Source organism: Acomys minous (assembly GCF_964271855.1).
Source record: "Acomys minous genome assembly, chromosome: 14".
NCBI classification, from domain to species: domain Eukaryota; kingdom Metazoa; phylum Chordata; class Mammalia; order Rodentia; family Muridae; genus Acomys; species Acomys minous.
In genome coordinates this window covers 14207928-14225513 of record NC_140496.1, presented here as the reverse complement: position 1 = coordinate 14225513, position 17586 = coordinate 14207928, and the positions used below count along the sequence as shown (strand labels likewise).

The 17586-nt window shown below is 45.3% G+C and overlaps 1 protein-coding gene across 1 annotated transcript in view; it reads left to right on the top strand.

The window, feature by feature from the left end:
- Positions 1 to 5307: 5307 nt before the first annotated feature.
- VAT1L (vesicle amine transport 1 like) overlaps positions 5308 to 17586 on the top strand; it is a 166206-nt gene continuing 153927 nt past the window's right edge. The window contains exon 1 of the mRNA XM_084757885.1: positions 5308 to 5655. Coding sequence (XP_084614011.1) covers positions 5429 to 5655 — 227 coding nt within the window. The 5' untranslated portion in view covers positions 5308 to 5428. The remainder of the gene's footprint in view (positions 5656 to 17586) is intronic.

Sequence of the window (17586 nt, the reverse complement as noted above, 5' to 3'; positions counted from 1 at the left end):
GACAGCCAAGGCTATACAGAGAAACCCTGTCTCAAAAAAACTACCCAAACAAAAGAGTGTACCTGAATGCATTGATCACCATAAAAGTGGTATGTTTCTCTAGAAACTTGCTGAGCCATTTCAAATTACTTATTCATTTATAAACTAATATTAATATTGTTTCAATATTATTTGCTATATCTTTTTACTGTCTGAATTAAGAAAAGGTCTTTTAGGGGCATGTCCCATGAAAGTCTTCACTAACCAGGAAACTGAGACAGAGGGGAGGACATCCTATTGGGACTCTAGATGAGAGAAGCATGGGAGAATGGCAAAGTTGAAGGATCCAGAGGATCCTAGAAACCGACAAGTAGAACATTATGATAGGCAGATTTGGACCCAGGGGTCTTGCTCAAACTATGGCACCAGCCAAGGACAATACAGGCCATAAACTTCAAACCCCTACCCAGATCTAGCCAATGGACAGGACGTACTCCACAGTTGAGTGGAGAGTGGGGACTGACTTTCACACGTACTCTGGTGCCTCATATTTGACCACGTCCCCTGAATGGGGAGACCTGGTGGCACTCAGAGGAAGGATAGCAGGCTACCAAGAAGACACTTGATACCCTATGAGCATATACAGGGGGAGGAGGTCCCCCTCAGGAACAGTCATAGGGGAGGGGAGTAAGGGGAAAATGGGAGGGAGGGAGGAATGGGAGGATACAGGGAGGAGATAACCATTGAGATGTAATATGAATAAATTAATAAAAAATAATAATAAAAAGAAAATTTTTTTCTGGGCAGCCCAATCTAAATCAGTATACGTCAACTGGACTAGACTGTTAGATGTAACCTGACACTGTCCTCTCTAAATCAACTTAAATTCTCTCCCCATCTATCCTTCCCTCCCGCCTCCATTTCCTCCCTCCTTCTCTTTCCCCTTCCCTTTCTCCCTCTCTCTTTCCCCCCTTTTCTCTATTACACACACACACACACACACACACACACACACACACACACACACACACACCCCACATGCACACATGTATATACGCACTCACTCATGAACACATACATAGTGCTCTTCCCTGGAGCCATTGATAGTTCAGAGCTAAAGCCGAGCCGCAATGCCCCGCTGTACCAACAGTGGTACAATGCCAGTGTCTGACATTGCCCTTTATGGTAAGGTACTTTACAAGGGAAGCACTAAGAAAATGACCGAATAACCCATTTTATAATAAATAAAAGCTGACTTGTGTTCTGTGGAGACATGCCGGCATAGCTCTTGCCGCATTCTACTAGAGAAGAGCGTTATAAATGCTTATTTATAGTGCTATATAGGACTCAGAGGACAGTATTCTTCTCCATGTAGCTCAAATTGTGGTGTGTCCCCTCTCGGTTGTTGTGGTAATCAGCTGCCTACCAGTTACAATCTGTGGTTTCTTAGCAGCCAGAAGATTCACTTGTAGGGAATAATTACGCTATAGTTTAATACACTACATAAGACAAACAGCGTCTCCTAAATATGCAGTGTGGACTACAAAACAGATTTACTTCCCTTGTGCCAAAGGAAACTACTTAGAAACCATACAAAGGGCCTTGATGAAATAGAGGTATTGGAAGTCAAGGAAAGTAGGAGACACGTCTTAAAACCCCACTGAATAACGTTCATCAGGGGAGACCTGATCTGACCTGAGCTCAACAAGGACGAATGGTGAGACGCTGAGGGCATGAATCTTGAGTCAGTTCTCTGTCTTACCCGAAAGAACCAAGGCATTTAGCTATTCCAACTCGCTTAAGACTCCATTTCCTTTCTGTGTGGTGGAAATGGTCATTCTTACCTCATGAGGTTATTCCAATAGTCAAACCTTATATCATATGCAATGTCTAAGAATAGTCGACCCAGCCAGCACAAGACCATATATTGCTATGTCATCAACACCGAAGCCACCTCTACTCACGACTCACAACCCCATGTGCAGAAATGACAGCCTCTCACGGAGAGCAGCGTAAACTCTCAGCCTGGGGAATCTCCCTGCTAGAGACCTAGGGCGGGATAGAGAAGACACTTGCAAGCACAGCTCCTGGCCAATCAGACACAGAGGGTGGTGAATAAATAGCAATTTCCCCGCTTCTTGAATGAGACAACTCTGGGATTTATTTCATCCACAATGTATCCCAAAGGTCTCCTATGGTTTTAACGCCATCTATCCATTGTGGTAATCTGCTCTTAAATGCATCTTGTATTGACTTCTATCATTTTTCTGTCTCATTTTCCTCATTCATAACCAAAGCTTCCTGGGACGGCCTCCAATATAAACCATGGGCACAAGAACTCTTGTTCCAGGGCTGAATCCTGCCTAGAGATACTTTCTCACAAGTGAACAGGCTTCTTAATTGGGTTTAAGATAAAGTTCAATTCACTGGAGGGGATCTTCTGTTCTGCCATCTTTTGTCCTCCCCCGCCCCCTGAATAACTATTGCCTCAGGAGATACCCCTGTCATCTGTATCATTTTCGTCTGCTGTGCATTCATTTTAATTGGCCACCATTAGTCCAGGGGCTCCATTGTCTCATTCACCACCCACTTATTGCCAACAATATATCCCCAAAATGCAGCTCTGGCAATTCTGGTCCCTTGTTGTTATTGTTGTTGTTGTTGTTGTTGTTGTTGTTGTTTATTTAAAGCTTTAAAGGGTGCCCATCATCTCCATAGATTTAATTTTAAAAATCATATTTTAGAGACCGGCCTCAAATGTTACTTTCGTCCACTTCCTCTGCAGGGACTGTGGCTCACGGAACAGATGAGCATTCTCTGGAGATCACCTTTACCTGTTGTCACCTTTGTATGTGCCTCAGGGGGGCCTGGAATCTTCTTGGACAGCAGAGCTGGCTCACATATCCCCTCCTCCCTGAGAATTCATCCAACCCCATAAGATGAGCTTATAGATCCACCCCACCTGACCCCAGGATTCCACAGAAGCATCTGCTTTCAGTGGCTCAATTGTTCATCCAACAATCATGTTTGACTCTGGACCAGACATGAGCTATGTGCAGGGAAGCAAGGTTGAATAAAAGTAGCATGGCTCCTGCCCACCTGAAGTTTAAGTTGGGCAAAGGAACCAGACATTGCCAAAGGAGTTATAGTACAGTTACAAACCCATGGGCACTTTAACGGTGAAGAACCCCGAGTGGTTTAGTGAACTTTGCAGAAGAAATTAATGCTCTGGGTGACAGTGAATTAGGAAGTAACCCCGATAAAGGTGGTAGGCTGAACATCCAAGGTCAAGGGCACAACAGGTGAAGAGTCCTGAGTTAAGATTGGGGGCCACAATGATTTTTTCCAGGCAAAGGCCAAAACAAGGCCACAGGAAGAACGGGAGGAGGAGAGATGGTTACAGGGTCATTTTGCTATGCTCCTGAGATCATTGTGCCCCAGCATCTCACTTAGTGAGATCTTCACAACCTCTGAGCAAAGCCATCAAAGCACTTCATACAATGCAGAACGCAAATGGAATGTGCCCATTGTTTTGTGGATGTGTCGGGTAGTTTTATGTCGGTGTGACACAAACTAGAGCTAACTGAAAGTAGAGAACCTCAACTGTGGAAACGCCTCCATAAAATGCAGCTGTAAGGCATTTTTTTTTTAAATTAATGACTGATGGAGGAAATTCCAGCCCATTGTGGGTAGTGCCAAAGCTGGGCTGGTGGTCCTGGGTTCTATTAAGAAAGTGGGCTGAGCAAGTCACGTGAAGCAAGTGAGTAAGCAGCACCCCTCCATGGCTTTTGCATGCATCAGCTCCTGCCTCCAGGTTCCTGTGTGGTTTGAGGTCCTGTCCCGACTTTCGTCAGAAGTAGACAGTTACCTGGAAGAGTAAGGGGAGGAATAAATCCTTTCTTCTCCAAGTTGCTTTGGATCTGTCGTTACATCACAGCAACAGGGACCTAGCTAGGGCAATGGGTATGGGTACTGGGGCCTCAGGGAGAGTACAGTTCACCTGAGATCTCAAGGATAGGAGTTGCTTGAACTAAAACATGCACCTACTGAGAAATTCTAGCTCTTTCCTTAAACTGCACATGGCAACTCCTGCCTCACCTTTTAAGGAAGCACAGATGACCTTTTTTAAGAGTTAGAATTTACTATGTGATGGATGTGATTGGATTGCAACGGTTGTTTTTCTCATTTTTTATTTTTATTTTGAGACAGGATCTCACTATGTAGCCCTGGCCAGCCTCGGGAACTCACTGTGTAGTCCAGGCTACCTTCAGCTTCACAGAGACTCATCTGCCTCTGCCCCTTGAGTGTTGGAAGGGGCATTGCACCTCTATGCCTGACACTTTTTAATTCTTATTTAGGCTCTTTGAGACAGGGTTTCTCTCCTACCTCAGCTTCCTGGTTATGCATATGTGTCATCATATGCTGCTGGAGAAAGTATGCTTTTTTTTTTCCTATAAGCTTGCAAAACAAAAGGCAGGTGTTGTGTTTGTGTGGTGTGTGTGTGTATGTGTTTGAGTGTATATGTGAGTGAGTGTTTGAGTGTATGTGTGAAAATATCTGTGTGTATGTGTGTGTGCATATGTGAAAGAATGAGAGTGTGCATGAAAGAGAGAGTGTTGTGTGAGGGAGAGGGAGTGTGTGTGTGTGTGTGTGTGTGTGTGTGTGTGTGTGTACACGTGTGCACATGCTCCTGTTGGCCAGAAGGTACTTGTCTTCTGAAGGTCCCAGCAATCAGACCTAGATTCTGGGATCGAATTTTTCTGGAGCCTTTCTGATAGAAAAAGCACTGGTCCTGAGAACTAGCTGTCAGAAAGCCACAAAAGTCCAGGAAGAGCATTCTGGTTGACAAAGAGTGCCAGAGGATAAAGACTGGCTCTGGTTCTTCAGAGTCGTAGTGGGATGGATCTTTAACTTCCCGCACCTCCCTGCCGCTGTACTCAGAACCGGCAGATGGGAAACAGCCCAATTTCCCAGCTATCCCTCCCACCAGTGCCTACCCGCAGGAGAGGAGGCAATCTTGTCTGGAGGCAGCATCCTCCAGGCCTAGACATTCATCTCTGTCCATTTCAAGGCGCCAGCGTCTGTGCCGTATATACCCAAGTATTGAGCCCACGTGATGGATTGGGGTATCCAGGAGGCTGCTCCTGGCGTCTTTTAATCAGGAGTCTTGGGAAAATCTGTTTTTAAGCTCGCGACCAAGAGCCTGATTTGGGATCCTTACAAAAAGTGGGCTTGAGGTTTGGCTTGGATCTGGAGGAAATGGGGGAGGGGACCGAGGGCGCTGCTCCTCTGAGGATTACGGTGGAGGCGGTGGACCGCGGCTCCGCTCACAGAGGTTGCAGCCATTGCACTGAAGAGCATCCCACATTCAACAGGAGGAACCCGCGGGAGAGCAGCCCCGACCCCATTCACAGCCGCAGCTTGTGCGCCCCGCGTCCCCTCGCGCGCCATGGCCAAGGAAGGCATAGAGAAGGCGGAAGAAACAGAGCAGATGATCGAGAAGGAGACCAGCAAGGAGCCTACTGAGGGTGGCGACGGCTCCCACCGCCTCGGGGATGCCCAGGAGATGCGCGCCGTGGTGCTGGTCGGCTTCGGTGGGCTGAACAAGCTGAAGCTCTCCAGAAAGGCCATGCCAGAGCCACAGGACGGCGAGCTCAAGATCCGCGTCAAAGCCTGGTCCAGTATCCACGACTTTTTGGTTTTTCTCTCTTTTGCGCGCTGGGCGCTCAGGCAGTGGGTGGGAGAGCCTAGATTGGGAATGCTGACCAGGTACCCAGTACCCATAGTCAGTGGGTACCCTCTCCGCATCTACACTTGGCTCTTGTCGCCTCCAGGGCAGCTCAAGCCAGGGGATCCTGGGGAGGATGCTTAGAGATGGCCCTTCTCCTCCTTATACCAGATGTAGGGTGACAGGAAGGATAGTGGCACCCAGGACTTGAGGTCTGGAATATTGCGTTGCCCCTCTGGTAGGACAACTCAGCTGCCAACACTGGGAGGGACTTAAAGGTGGGACTTAATCATTAGCGTGGATTAAAATACGGTGGGTTTTTTTTTTTTAGTTTTACATATGCGATCCCATATAATACTTCCTGAGTCCCAGCAAGTCAGGCGCCCAGGTTTAGAGGTGAGAAAACAGAAGCTCAGAGGGAATGAGTGATCTGTCAAGTGTCTGCCTGTAAGTGTCCTGACTAGGACTTGACACTTGATCTCTTTTTTCACCTCTATGCGTCCAGATGGGGCTGAGGACACGATGGGGTTACACTCCCTTGTAAATTTCCTTCCCGAGAGGCTTACGCAAGGAAAGGAACTGAGAATCAAGAGGGTTAAATCCTCAGCCGCTAAGCTAGGTAAAAGGTGAGGCCAGGGATGCAGCCTGCACTCCCCCCTCCCCCTCCCCCACCCCGCCACCCCACCCCTCCCCCTCAGCACCGCATCTGTCTTCTGCTTTCTTGGTGGATGGGAAAGCTGCTGTGGTATGGTCCTTAGGAAGTCCTGAGCTGGCTTTAGAAGGAGCCCACACTCTAAAAGGCCCTCTATCCCCATTCTTCCTGAGGAAATGTACCTAGACCAGCCGGGATTCCCCAGCATCCTGTAAGCGAGAAAGCTTTTCTCTGCCTGCGGGCACTACATCACCAGGTCCCTGAAGTCAAATGGAGTGAGGAGTGATGGAGATGCTCATTGGACCCAACATTCTACAGTAACTGAATCTTACAGGGGTTGTTGGCTGGATCTCCTAAGCCCCTGGTACCCCTACTTCTTAGAAATAGCAGCTGGCTCAAACCTCCTAGGACAGATCTGGAAAGAAACTCAGAATCTGCAACCTAATCTTAAGGCAGGAAAAAAGTCCCTTTACCACCTTGGCAGTGGGCAGGTTTTATTTGCTATTAGGAGGCAGCTGGTGGGAGCAATGACGATCCATGGTTAGCTCTTCGCATAGGAGACTGGTCCTACTTAGCTTTAAAGGGTGTTTGGAGGTTTCTCCAGTGAGGGGAGGAATTCAGGATAAGAGAAACAGCTTTGGCCAATCTGGGGTTACTGGACTGGTCTTTTCATTAACCCTTACAAAGCCAGGGTGATTGAATCCAGCAGGCAGGGGTCTCACCTACCTCTTTCACCAATAAATCACACAGCATCCAGCACAGTTGGCACACTGCGTATTCTAAGTGAGTGGTGATGGAGGGGTGTGTTGAGGGGGGTTATGGAGTTGTCATTTGTCTTTACCTGTTGATAGAAGACCATCTACCTGGTATAATTAAAACCATGTATGACTGAATTCCTTTCCTTAACTGCCTCATCAAAACTACTATATACCTGTGTGTGTGTGTGTGTGTGTGTGTGTGTGTGTGTGTGTGTGTGTGTGTGATTTATGAATTTTCATTCACACTGAAGATTGAGGGGTCTAGGATTCTTGAGGACACATTCCAAGAATAACTGTTAGGGATGTGATTTCAAAAAAGGAGACCTTCATCTGCAGTATAAATAAGTGTGTGTCTCCCAGATTCTGAATTCAGTAGCCTTGTGCAAACTGCCATAAAATGCCTATAGGAGCAGAGACATTTTGAAACAATCTCAGGAGAAAAGCAAAGAGGTGATTTGCAGAGCTTGCCACACAATCCTGCTCTTTATTGGAGTCATACACATGAACACACACATACTATACCACACCACTAACACCACACACACACCCACACACACATACACACCCACACTTATACACAGACCACACACCACACACACCACACCACACCACACCACACACACACACTCCATACCACCACCACTATTACCCACACACACTCATACACTGACTACACCACACACACACACACACACACACACACACACACACACACATACATACACACACACCACCACCACCACCACCACCACCACCACCACCACCATAGCACTACAGAAAGCCTGCTTAGTCAGAAAGCCACACAGACCTGGTCTATATCAGGAATATAGTTTGGTAAAGAGCTCCGGACTGAGTTTTCCTCTCACCAACTGAGAAGCAGAATTAATCAGTTTGCAAGGCAGCATTGGAATAGCTTGTGGAGATGGACTACTGAGCCTGTCACCCTCCACTGGTCTTGGATTGGCTGACCAAAGAGTCCCATTGATTATAAGTTTCTGCCTTGAGAGGCACCATGACTCATTCCATGTTTTTATGAATCAACTGAGGCCTTGTGGCTGAAGGTCCTCCTTTTATCTGCTTTCTGTTTTTAATGAAAACCTTTTATCATCAAAGAGGCTGTCCTTTTTGCTTGGAAACAGAGCATAGTACATCTGAATTAGTATTAGTCAGACATAGGAAAAAGGTTCAAGCCCTTGACTCTGTAATTATAAAAGTGGGCAAGAAAAAATCAGGAAAAAGGGGGAGTATTTTATCTCATTTACCCTCTAATATGTGGATTCATTGGGCAGGTATTTTTCTTACAGAACAACTTGAGTATTGAGGACATTGGATGATTTGTCAAAAAAAAAAAAAAATCACACAGCCAGTGGTTTGGGTGGGTATTTGCGTCTTCTCTGGGGCTTCTACTTCTTCCCTTTTATTCCCATTTTGTGACCCTCAGAAATACCATGAATGTGACTTGCCTCTCTAGACTGTGACATCTGTGCTTGTGTCCTTTGTTTCTTTATACTTATGGGCCCATTGTTCCTCTAATGGATGGCTAAGGGGACGATCTTTGGTGATTCCCAGAGTAATATGGCTTCTCTGGAAATTACATGTGTGTTTAAGTGCAGCTCAAAACGAGAGTGATGTAGAATAGGAAGGACAGAGGGTTCTGTCCTCCAAAAAAAAAAAAATTCCCAGCTGATGGGAAACTTATTTCACAAAGTCTGCACTGAGTGGGCTGTGTAACAGTAGGCTTAAGTGCCCAAGTAGGAAATGAGTATGTGTGTGTGTGTGAGCATGTGTGAGTACATATGTGTGTGTGGCCTTTGAAAAAAGATGGATGTGGGTATAGGTTTGAGCCTTTACTCTTGCTTTTGTGTGACCTTGATGGGCTTGCTTCACTTTCTCCAAGCTTCCTCGGGTTTATCTGTGAAATACATAGAAGAAAATGAACCTCGTAGTGGTATCAAAAGGACCATCTTGAGTTCTAACTTGTCCCTTTCCTTGCTACCTGGACACCACGGGCTGGGCTTCTTGAACCAGAGACTGTTTCAGGGAGCCTCGTGCAAGCAGTTTACTGAGGAAGACCTTCTAGGGGAGAGAGAGAGAGAGAGAGAGAGAGAGAGAGAGAGATAGTGAGGGAGGGAGGGAGGGAGGGAGGGAGGGAGGGAGGGAGGGAGAAAGAGCACTCAATTGGATCCTTCTGCAGAGTCAGTTCCTCCCAAGAGCAAGGAACAGGGTAAGCCGCTTGGCCACTGGCTGGGCTGTTAATAGGAGCACAGGCTTTCTCAAACAATACAATACAATAAATCTCATACAATAAAACACAGTTCTCCTGGGAATTATGAGTAGTCAACATCCCCAGGGGCATCTTGATGAAGTACCATCTCACTCTTTGCTTGGCATTGCTGATTAGCTACCCTAAGCCTCAGTGGACTGGTCTATAAAATGGAGAGAATGGTGATGCCTCTTTTATTAGTATTGAACTGAAGTTGAAACGAGGTAAAACACATAAGACCTTTATATACAACTAATGGTTAATAAATGACTTACTATCTAAATCATTATTTTTGGTTGCCATCACTACCTTATAGAGTCTTATCATTCAAGCTTCAATGGTTTTGAAAGTAAAATGGTTGCTAATGACACTGGGATAGCAGGGGCAAATTGGAAGGATGCTAGACAAACAAGGGTGTGTGTTTCCCCTACCTGACAAGGGTCTGATGACCTATAACCTTTTTGCCATCAAGTCTTTTGAACAGGAGCTGGTAAGGTTTGAGGCTGCCTGAAGGTCTCTAAGTTGGGCTGTAGGAATGTATTTAAGTGGCCATTAACAAGCTTTGTCTAGTTTGTGGCTCAAATTGGCTTGTGGCAGAAAGTCACTAATGGATAGGGGACATTTATTTTCCCAGAGTGATTTACAGCAGGAGGCCGTATGAAACTTCTGGAAGGGGACCAATTGGATGAAAAATGGTTCTGGCTAGTTATGGCCCCATTGGAGGATCTAAAAATGGGCTGAGGGCAGGCCACACCAGAAGCAAGCCAGCAGATGGGTAGAATTCTAATATATCATGATAGTATGTAAGAGACAGAGGAAGAGTGCAGAAATTGAGTGCACAAGATTGTGTGTGTGTGTGTGTGTGTGTGTGTGTGTGTGTGTGTGTGTGTGTGTAATCCAAGTCCATATTGTTCCTGTATTCCTTACAGTTGGGAGCAAGAGAATAGGAAATTATAATGAGAGAGAGAGAGAGAGAGAGAGAGAGAGAGAGAGAGAGAGAGAGAGAGAGAGAACACAAAAGAGTCACAGAAAGGTAGGCAGACCCAGTGATGGGTAACACAGAAAAAGCACAGTGGATGACTTCTATTGATTCAAGATACAACTATATAATGTCTGCCCCCAGATGCCCATTTGTATTTGTGTCACCTCCATTTCCTCTGCACTTCTGAGGTATAAGATACATTAAGGATAAAGTTACCAGGACTGTTGACAAAGAATACTCGTGCCGATAAAATCTCGCATCCACTCAAGGTAGTAGAATTCTTTCCTTTGCTTCCTTTGATTAACTGGCCACATTGCAAACACTGACAGATTGAAGACAAGATGTCCTGAATCAGTATAGCATTAAACTGCCACTAATGAGCTTGATGGGATGAAATACAGCCAATGACATGCTCTGAGTTTGTTCAAGTAAGAAAATGGAGTCTGGGAGGTCCAATGACACAGCTGTTCATAAAACTGAAAAATTATGCTCAGAGAACTTCCAGTGCCCAACTCGGAAGGTGCTCTGGCATGGGCATTGGGCTACAGTGTTCTGAATGACCCGGTGTTGAGTAGCAGGGTCGGATATGAGAAAGGTGGCTTGGTGCTGAGTCATAATTGAGTCTACTTTGGTAATGAGCAGACACAAGTGCTAGCTCAGGGGTTGTTCTCCTCAAGTCTGCGTTCACTTATTACCTATATCCTTGCTAACGAGAGCTGGGAACAGTGATGGCTCCTGTTTGCCCAGTAATAGAATGCAAAGTTTTTGTTCATTTTGTTTTGTTCTGTCTTGAGACATGGTCTCATTAGGCATCCCAGGCTGGACTAGAACTTGCAATCCCCCTGCTTCAGCCTTCCAGAGTTTAAATATGTGCGATCAGATCCAGTTTAGACATTCCGGCAACTTGAATAGGAAGGAACAGAAAAGCGGCATCTATCTTTTTTATCATCACTGTGACCAAATGTCTGGCAAAAGCAACCTAAAGGAAGAGAGGTTTACTTTGGCTCACAGTTGGGAAAAAAACAGTCCACCACAGCTGGCCAGTCCACAGCTGGCCAGGCATGGTGGCTGGGGAAGCTGAGTCCATGGCGGTAGGAGCTCACAGCTGTTGCTGGCTCAAAAGTAGTGGACCAGGAAGCAGGGAGCTTAGAAATGAGGTCAGGTTATAATCTTGAGAAACCTAGCCCCAGTGACCCACCTCCACCAGCCATGCACAGGCCCCAGTGGTTCCAAAACTTCCCAACATACCCCCAACAGCTGGAGATGACATGTTTAAACACACGAACCTATGGGAGACATTTAATATTTAACCTAAACACATGGCTCTTCTATCACATGTTTACCCTCATTATTTTGACTACAGGGATCCTTTCATCCCTTTTGAGACTATTTTATTCTTGGTTCAATAGAGACACTCGGCTATTCCTTTTCTCCTTCCCTCCTCTCTCCCTGTCACATATATTCTTTTCTTCCTCTGAATTTTTCCATGATGATAGCAACAGCAATGACCGTCAACACATAGCCCCAGTAACAGAAGCAGTAACCGGAAAAATTTGCAGAGCAGGGCAAACGAGACTGAGAAATGAAACATTTGTAGTAGTAATATGTTTTTGTGGAGTGGGAGCCACCCAAGTGGAAACAGTTCTACTAAGATAAAAAATGAAGTAAGTTTCAATTAGCTTAACAATGCCATTTAGAATGTTTTAAAGTGCTAAAGAGTCACCGATGTCCTCGATGTGATTACGTTCTGGTAGCAGGTAGATCCTTAGAGTCTCTTGGAGCTGAGGTGAAGGGATTGAAAGAAGTGAGGGACCAAGAGACAGTACCTGAAGGAAGAGCTGGAAGAAAAACAATGAGCCCGCTCAGAAAGAGCCTGTTCTGAACCTGGAATGTATCCCAGTGGTAGAGCACATGTGTAGCATCCTCGAGTCTCTGGGATGAATGGAGAAACTATCAGTTCATTCATTCTCCTTTAGAAGGTGTAGCTGGAGACGGTGGTCAACCCTCTTTGGTAGGAAAGCAGGTTGGGCAAGAATCAGTCTTGCCCTTACAAAATGCTTAGGTTTTGGTTATAGGCAGCCATGACTTAGTATTTTGCTTTGCTTTTTGTTAGTCACGTGTGTCAGAGCATGAGCTTGTAGTAGGTTCCCACAGCAGCCAGAGCTCAGTTAGAGAGACACCAGACAGAAACCAAAGGTACCTCATGATGGGCATGAGGAATGATGACAAACAATAGTGCCCACCGTGTCCCCAACATGCAGCATCCTTGTGGGATCAACGCTCATTAGGCACATTGGTTTTTGTTTTGTTTTGTTTTGTTTTGTTTTTTGAAACCTGTCTGCCCTATCCTGGAACAATGGGTAGCTCAGGAATTAACAACCATGTTTTCCAGGAGATGAACCGGGGACTCAGAAGTTAGGTGCAAATATTGAAAAACTCTTGTGGATCTGAGACCTGACCCTAACTCTACCTCACTGCAGCTGTTTGATCCTAAGCAAACAGCACTTTCAACCCATCCTAGTAACAATGCCTGATTTTGGTATTGCGCAAATTGGAAGAGTCTATGAGAGCCCTTGTTTTACATCCATTTCTTCATTACTGCGATAAAATACCTGACAAGGAAAAATAAGGAAGACATGTTTTTCTGGCTTACAGTTTGAGAGGGTACCTTCTGTCACGGTGGGGAATGCGTGGTGGTAGGATCCGGAGGCCAGCTGGCCATGTTGCGTCGGCGGTGGGCAAAGAGAGGATGAACAGGAAGTGAGCATGTGATACAAAACCTCAAAGCCCGCCCCCAGGCCCTCCACCCATTATTTTTTCCCTTCGAGGCTCCAGCTCCTGAAGGTTCTACAGCCTTCCCACACAGCTCTGTCAGCTGGGACCAAGTGTTCAAACACACGAGCCTCTGGGGAGACGTTCCACAGTCAAACTATGGCAGCTTTCAAAATACCTTGCCCATAGTAGGTGCTCAATAAAGGCAATTTTCCTTCCTTAGACTTCTCAGGTTCGAATGGATGCCTCTTGGTTCTGAACCACATCGGCAGCAGGAAGCTGGCTTTTGATTCTCGTTTCTAGGTTTGGGAGGAAGCCATTCTATTCTCTATGACATTGCTCTAGGACTACCATCATACCGGTCCTTCCACAGCATCCATGGGTAGCAGCGGGGCTTCTCTGCCTGTCAGGTGTGCATGGATAACCAACCCTTGAGAGTTTGGTTCATTGTAGTTCAAAGGATTCCAAATCCAATGACTTTTGGGTCCATCAATGACATCCAATGCTAGCAACAAAGCTCACGCAGGCACAGGGAAACTACACCCCCCAAGTCCCTGACACGTCTCTGTCCTAAGATGAATCCTTTGACATCTTGGCATTTGCCATAGAAGAAAAACTTTAATTAGAAGCCAGAAGAGACTCTTCATAGGAAAGGGCAGCAGGCATGTAATCTCAAATTAGCTCCTCTGTGTGTGATCTCATACAGGAAATTGGCTGGAGTCATGGCATTGAAATGAGTGCGTTTTATGTCTGAAGGCTCAGGAGACAGCATCCGTGCTCCCGAGGAAGGCACAGTTCCATCTTTGAATGTGATATTTTCTTCATAAGAGCATGCAGTCAGCTTCTGCCTTTAATCTTCTTTTGCCAGTGACCCCTGACTCTTCCTTCATCTCATCTTATTCGCAGCACTGGCTGGGAGCGTGGCACGCCAAATAGCACTTTTGCACCTAAAGCTCCGGGTCCTGTTACTCTCGACTTCTCTAAATGAGAGTGGTTCCCAGAGCTTTAATGCAAGATAATTCTCCCCCTAGGCAGGGAAACGTAAGGACTCGTACCTTGGGCCCGAATGTAAATCCTGATTCTGATCATCTTTAGAAACTTGTGCAACTAAGGGATGAGGACGGGTTCCTTTGAAGCCTCAATTTGCTCATATGCAATATACATATAATAGTACCAATGGGATATCACTTTTTGTGTAAGGATAAAATTAGATAACAGGGACTTGGGGAATCATTCAGTTGGTAAAGCACTTGCAAGCCCAAGTGAGAGAACAGGAATTCAGTCCCCAGCTCCCCCATAAGCAGCTGGGTGTGGCAGCGTACACCTGCAACCTCAGCATTAATGAGGTAGAGACAGGTAGATCCTCAAGGCTTGATGGCCAACTACTGCAGCCTATTTGATGAGGCCAAGGTTCCAGAGACTCTGTCTTCCAAGAGAGACTCTGTCTCAAACAAGGAGAAAATAGAATAACACAAAACATGAAACTAAGTGGATAACTCCTGGGCACTGGTACCCAAGGTGGATTTCCAGTTTCCTCACACAGAAGCACAGATGTGGCTATCTATTCACACATGCACTAACACATGCTCTCACGCTCACATCCATAATACACCCACACATAAACAAGTACACAGACTGATAGTGCACTTAAAATTCCTAGCAATGACGTTGGTGTTTGAATTAATGATTTTTTTTGTGGCACATCTTATGTGTCCAAAAGATATTACTGGTGTGGAAGAGATGCAAAGAAATACATCAGAGAGTCCCTCAGTAGTCCTTAAAACTTCCTGTGTGTCGTGCAAGGGATAGAACCTGGGACGTTGTGCAAACTTGAAAAGTGCTTTGCCATTGAGCTGCTTTCCTAGCCCCTCCCTAATAAGGTTTTCTGGTGGGAGCCCACCATTTAGACCCCACATGACTCCCCAAAGTATTGCAATACCCTAACATCAAGAGTAGCCTAGGCAGGATGTGCTAAGATTGATTCCCCGAAGAAAGGGCAGAAGTGGGACCCAGACATATTGTGCCCCTGCTGTACGCCAGGACCTAAACCAAGCTTAGGAATCTTCGGAGGGAAGAGCAGCCTGTTTTTTTTTTTTCCCTGACCTCTGTCTTTGTCTCATCTATGCTGGCCACTGTGACAGGTCCCTGCTCTTGTCATCTCTGCTCACTCTCTCCCCTCGTATCATTCATAGTATCCATTTTCCCGAGAGAGCGCCTACAATGCATTTCCATCTTGAGACTGGCAGAGGTGTCAACCTCTAACTTCGGCTGCCTTGTGCGGGGGCTTAGTAAGTCTCAGGAAATCAACAAATGTTTTTCTTCTGATGTTCAGGGAAAGAATTTGGTTGGTCATTGCTTGGAAGGTTTTAGATTTCTCTCTCTCTCTCTCTCTCTCTCTCTCTCTCTCTCTCTCTCTCTCTCTCTCTCTCTCTCTCTCTCCCCCTAGTCCTGAAAGGAATAAAGAACTTAGACTGTCTGAATTTGTCTTGTTCTCTCCTACACTGGCCTAAAATAATACAACTGTGTGGTTAACAGCCCACTTGGAATATGTTGTGTGTGTGTGTATGTGTGTGTAAGTGTTTGTGTGTGTGTGTGTGTGTGTGTGAGAGAGAGAGAGAGAGAGAGAGAGAGAGAGAGAGAGACAGACAGACAGACAGACAGACAGACAGACAGACAGACAGGCAGGCAGACAGACAGAGTGTTGACATGCAGACACACTTGCGTGAATGTTTATGTGTGCGTATCCTGTATGTGAGTGTGTTGTGGGGAGGGGAATAGATACTCCAAAATTAGTAGAGAACAGTGACCAAAAGATACATATGAGAACCACACGTGCATGCAACTAATTTTAAAAAGAGACTATGAATTTGAAAAAGAATACGTAAGGGTACACAGGAAGATTAGAGGGAGGAAATAGAATGGGGAAGTGATGTAATCATAATCTCGAAAAATAAAAATAATTTTTAAAAAGAAAAAGAACTACACTGGACTGATAATAACATCAGCCACCACAGTGGATAGGCAATTCCTCTCCATCCTCTCCCCAGCTCCTCTGTGTTTTCTGAGTCAGATTCTTACTAGATGGTACAGATTGGCCTTGAACTCTCTATGTAGCCCAGGCTGGCTTCAGACTCACAGTTCTTAACTTCCTGAGTATTGGGATTGCATGTGCGTGCCACCATGCCTGGTTAGGGGAGACTCTCCAACCAGAAAAAGTTGAAGACCAGTGAGAGGGCTGGAATGACAGCCCTGCTTATTCAATTTTAGGATTTTACATCTCTTATTTTAAAGTTATTAAATAATATAGACTAAAGTCTTTCATACTTCTTTAGTAATCTTAGAAACTCTAAGATCACCAACCAATGATTATTTGCCAAGTATGGGTTTGGTTAATATACACATTCAATAAGTATTCACAGGATAGATAAATGATTGGCTCTGCAGGAAATAAATACGGTTATTGTAACAGAGCCAGTGGCCACTCCTGATGCAGCTTTAAGTTTCCCTCTGTCATCAGTGAGAAACCTAGGTCTACGTAGAATTTTTCCCCAACAAGAAAGGTACTCTCTTCCAACCCCTGCAGCTGTTGGGTCTTTGAATAAAGACTGAATGAGCGCCCAGTGGCAATATGGTTTCAGTGAGTTGTATTTCTGGTTAACAAACTGTGTTATCATGGGACCCAGAGTTTCTTTCCTGCTCTCTAATAACTACCTTATCTAGGCTGGGAAATGTAGGACTTTGACCCCTAAGGATGCACTGTAATTTTCTGCCTATTGACCTCTGGCTCCACCAAGAGCAGGAGGCCAGGGCTGTCTGAGAGAACCCTGGGGCTCCCTCTGATAGCTGTTATTCTTGAAGCACTCACTCAGGCATCCCCCAGGCCCTGTGTATCAGCCACAGAATTTGGGAAGAAACTGTATCTCCATGACTTTGTTCCCATTTTCCTTTTTATGCACCAGCCTCCAACCATCTCTCCTCGATCTTCAGATAGTTGGAAGTGTTTCCTATGAGGTGTTATATGGGTGCTCAGAATATAGTTTTCCTCTTTTGCCCTTTTAATCATGACCCTTTCCTGTCACTCTCTTTGCTCCCAGTGCCCCCGAAGCAACCATATTATACATCTATTTTGTGTCTACTCTGCCAGAGTCATATTCTCACTGTTTGGAGACAACATAAGGATGCTATCATCATTTCTTTTATATCATTCATATATTATTTATATTATTATTATTATTATTATTATTATTATTATTATTATTATTATATCATTATTCATATCATATCAACCCTCGTGGGAACCTTTCCGTCTGTTACAGACACTATTTTAAGCATTCTGTAGCTATCTCTATGACACCAGGTGAAGAACTGGGATCCAAGAAGCGAATAAATTTGATCAAGATCTTCTCTACAGATGAAGCTTAGGCCAATGGTAGAATGCTTGCTCAGCATATA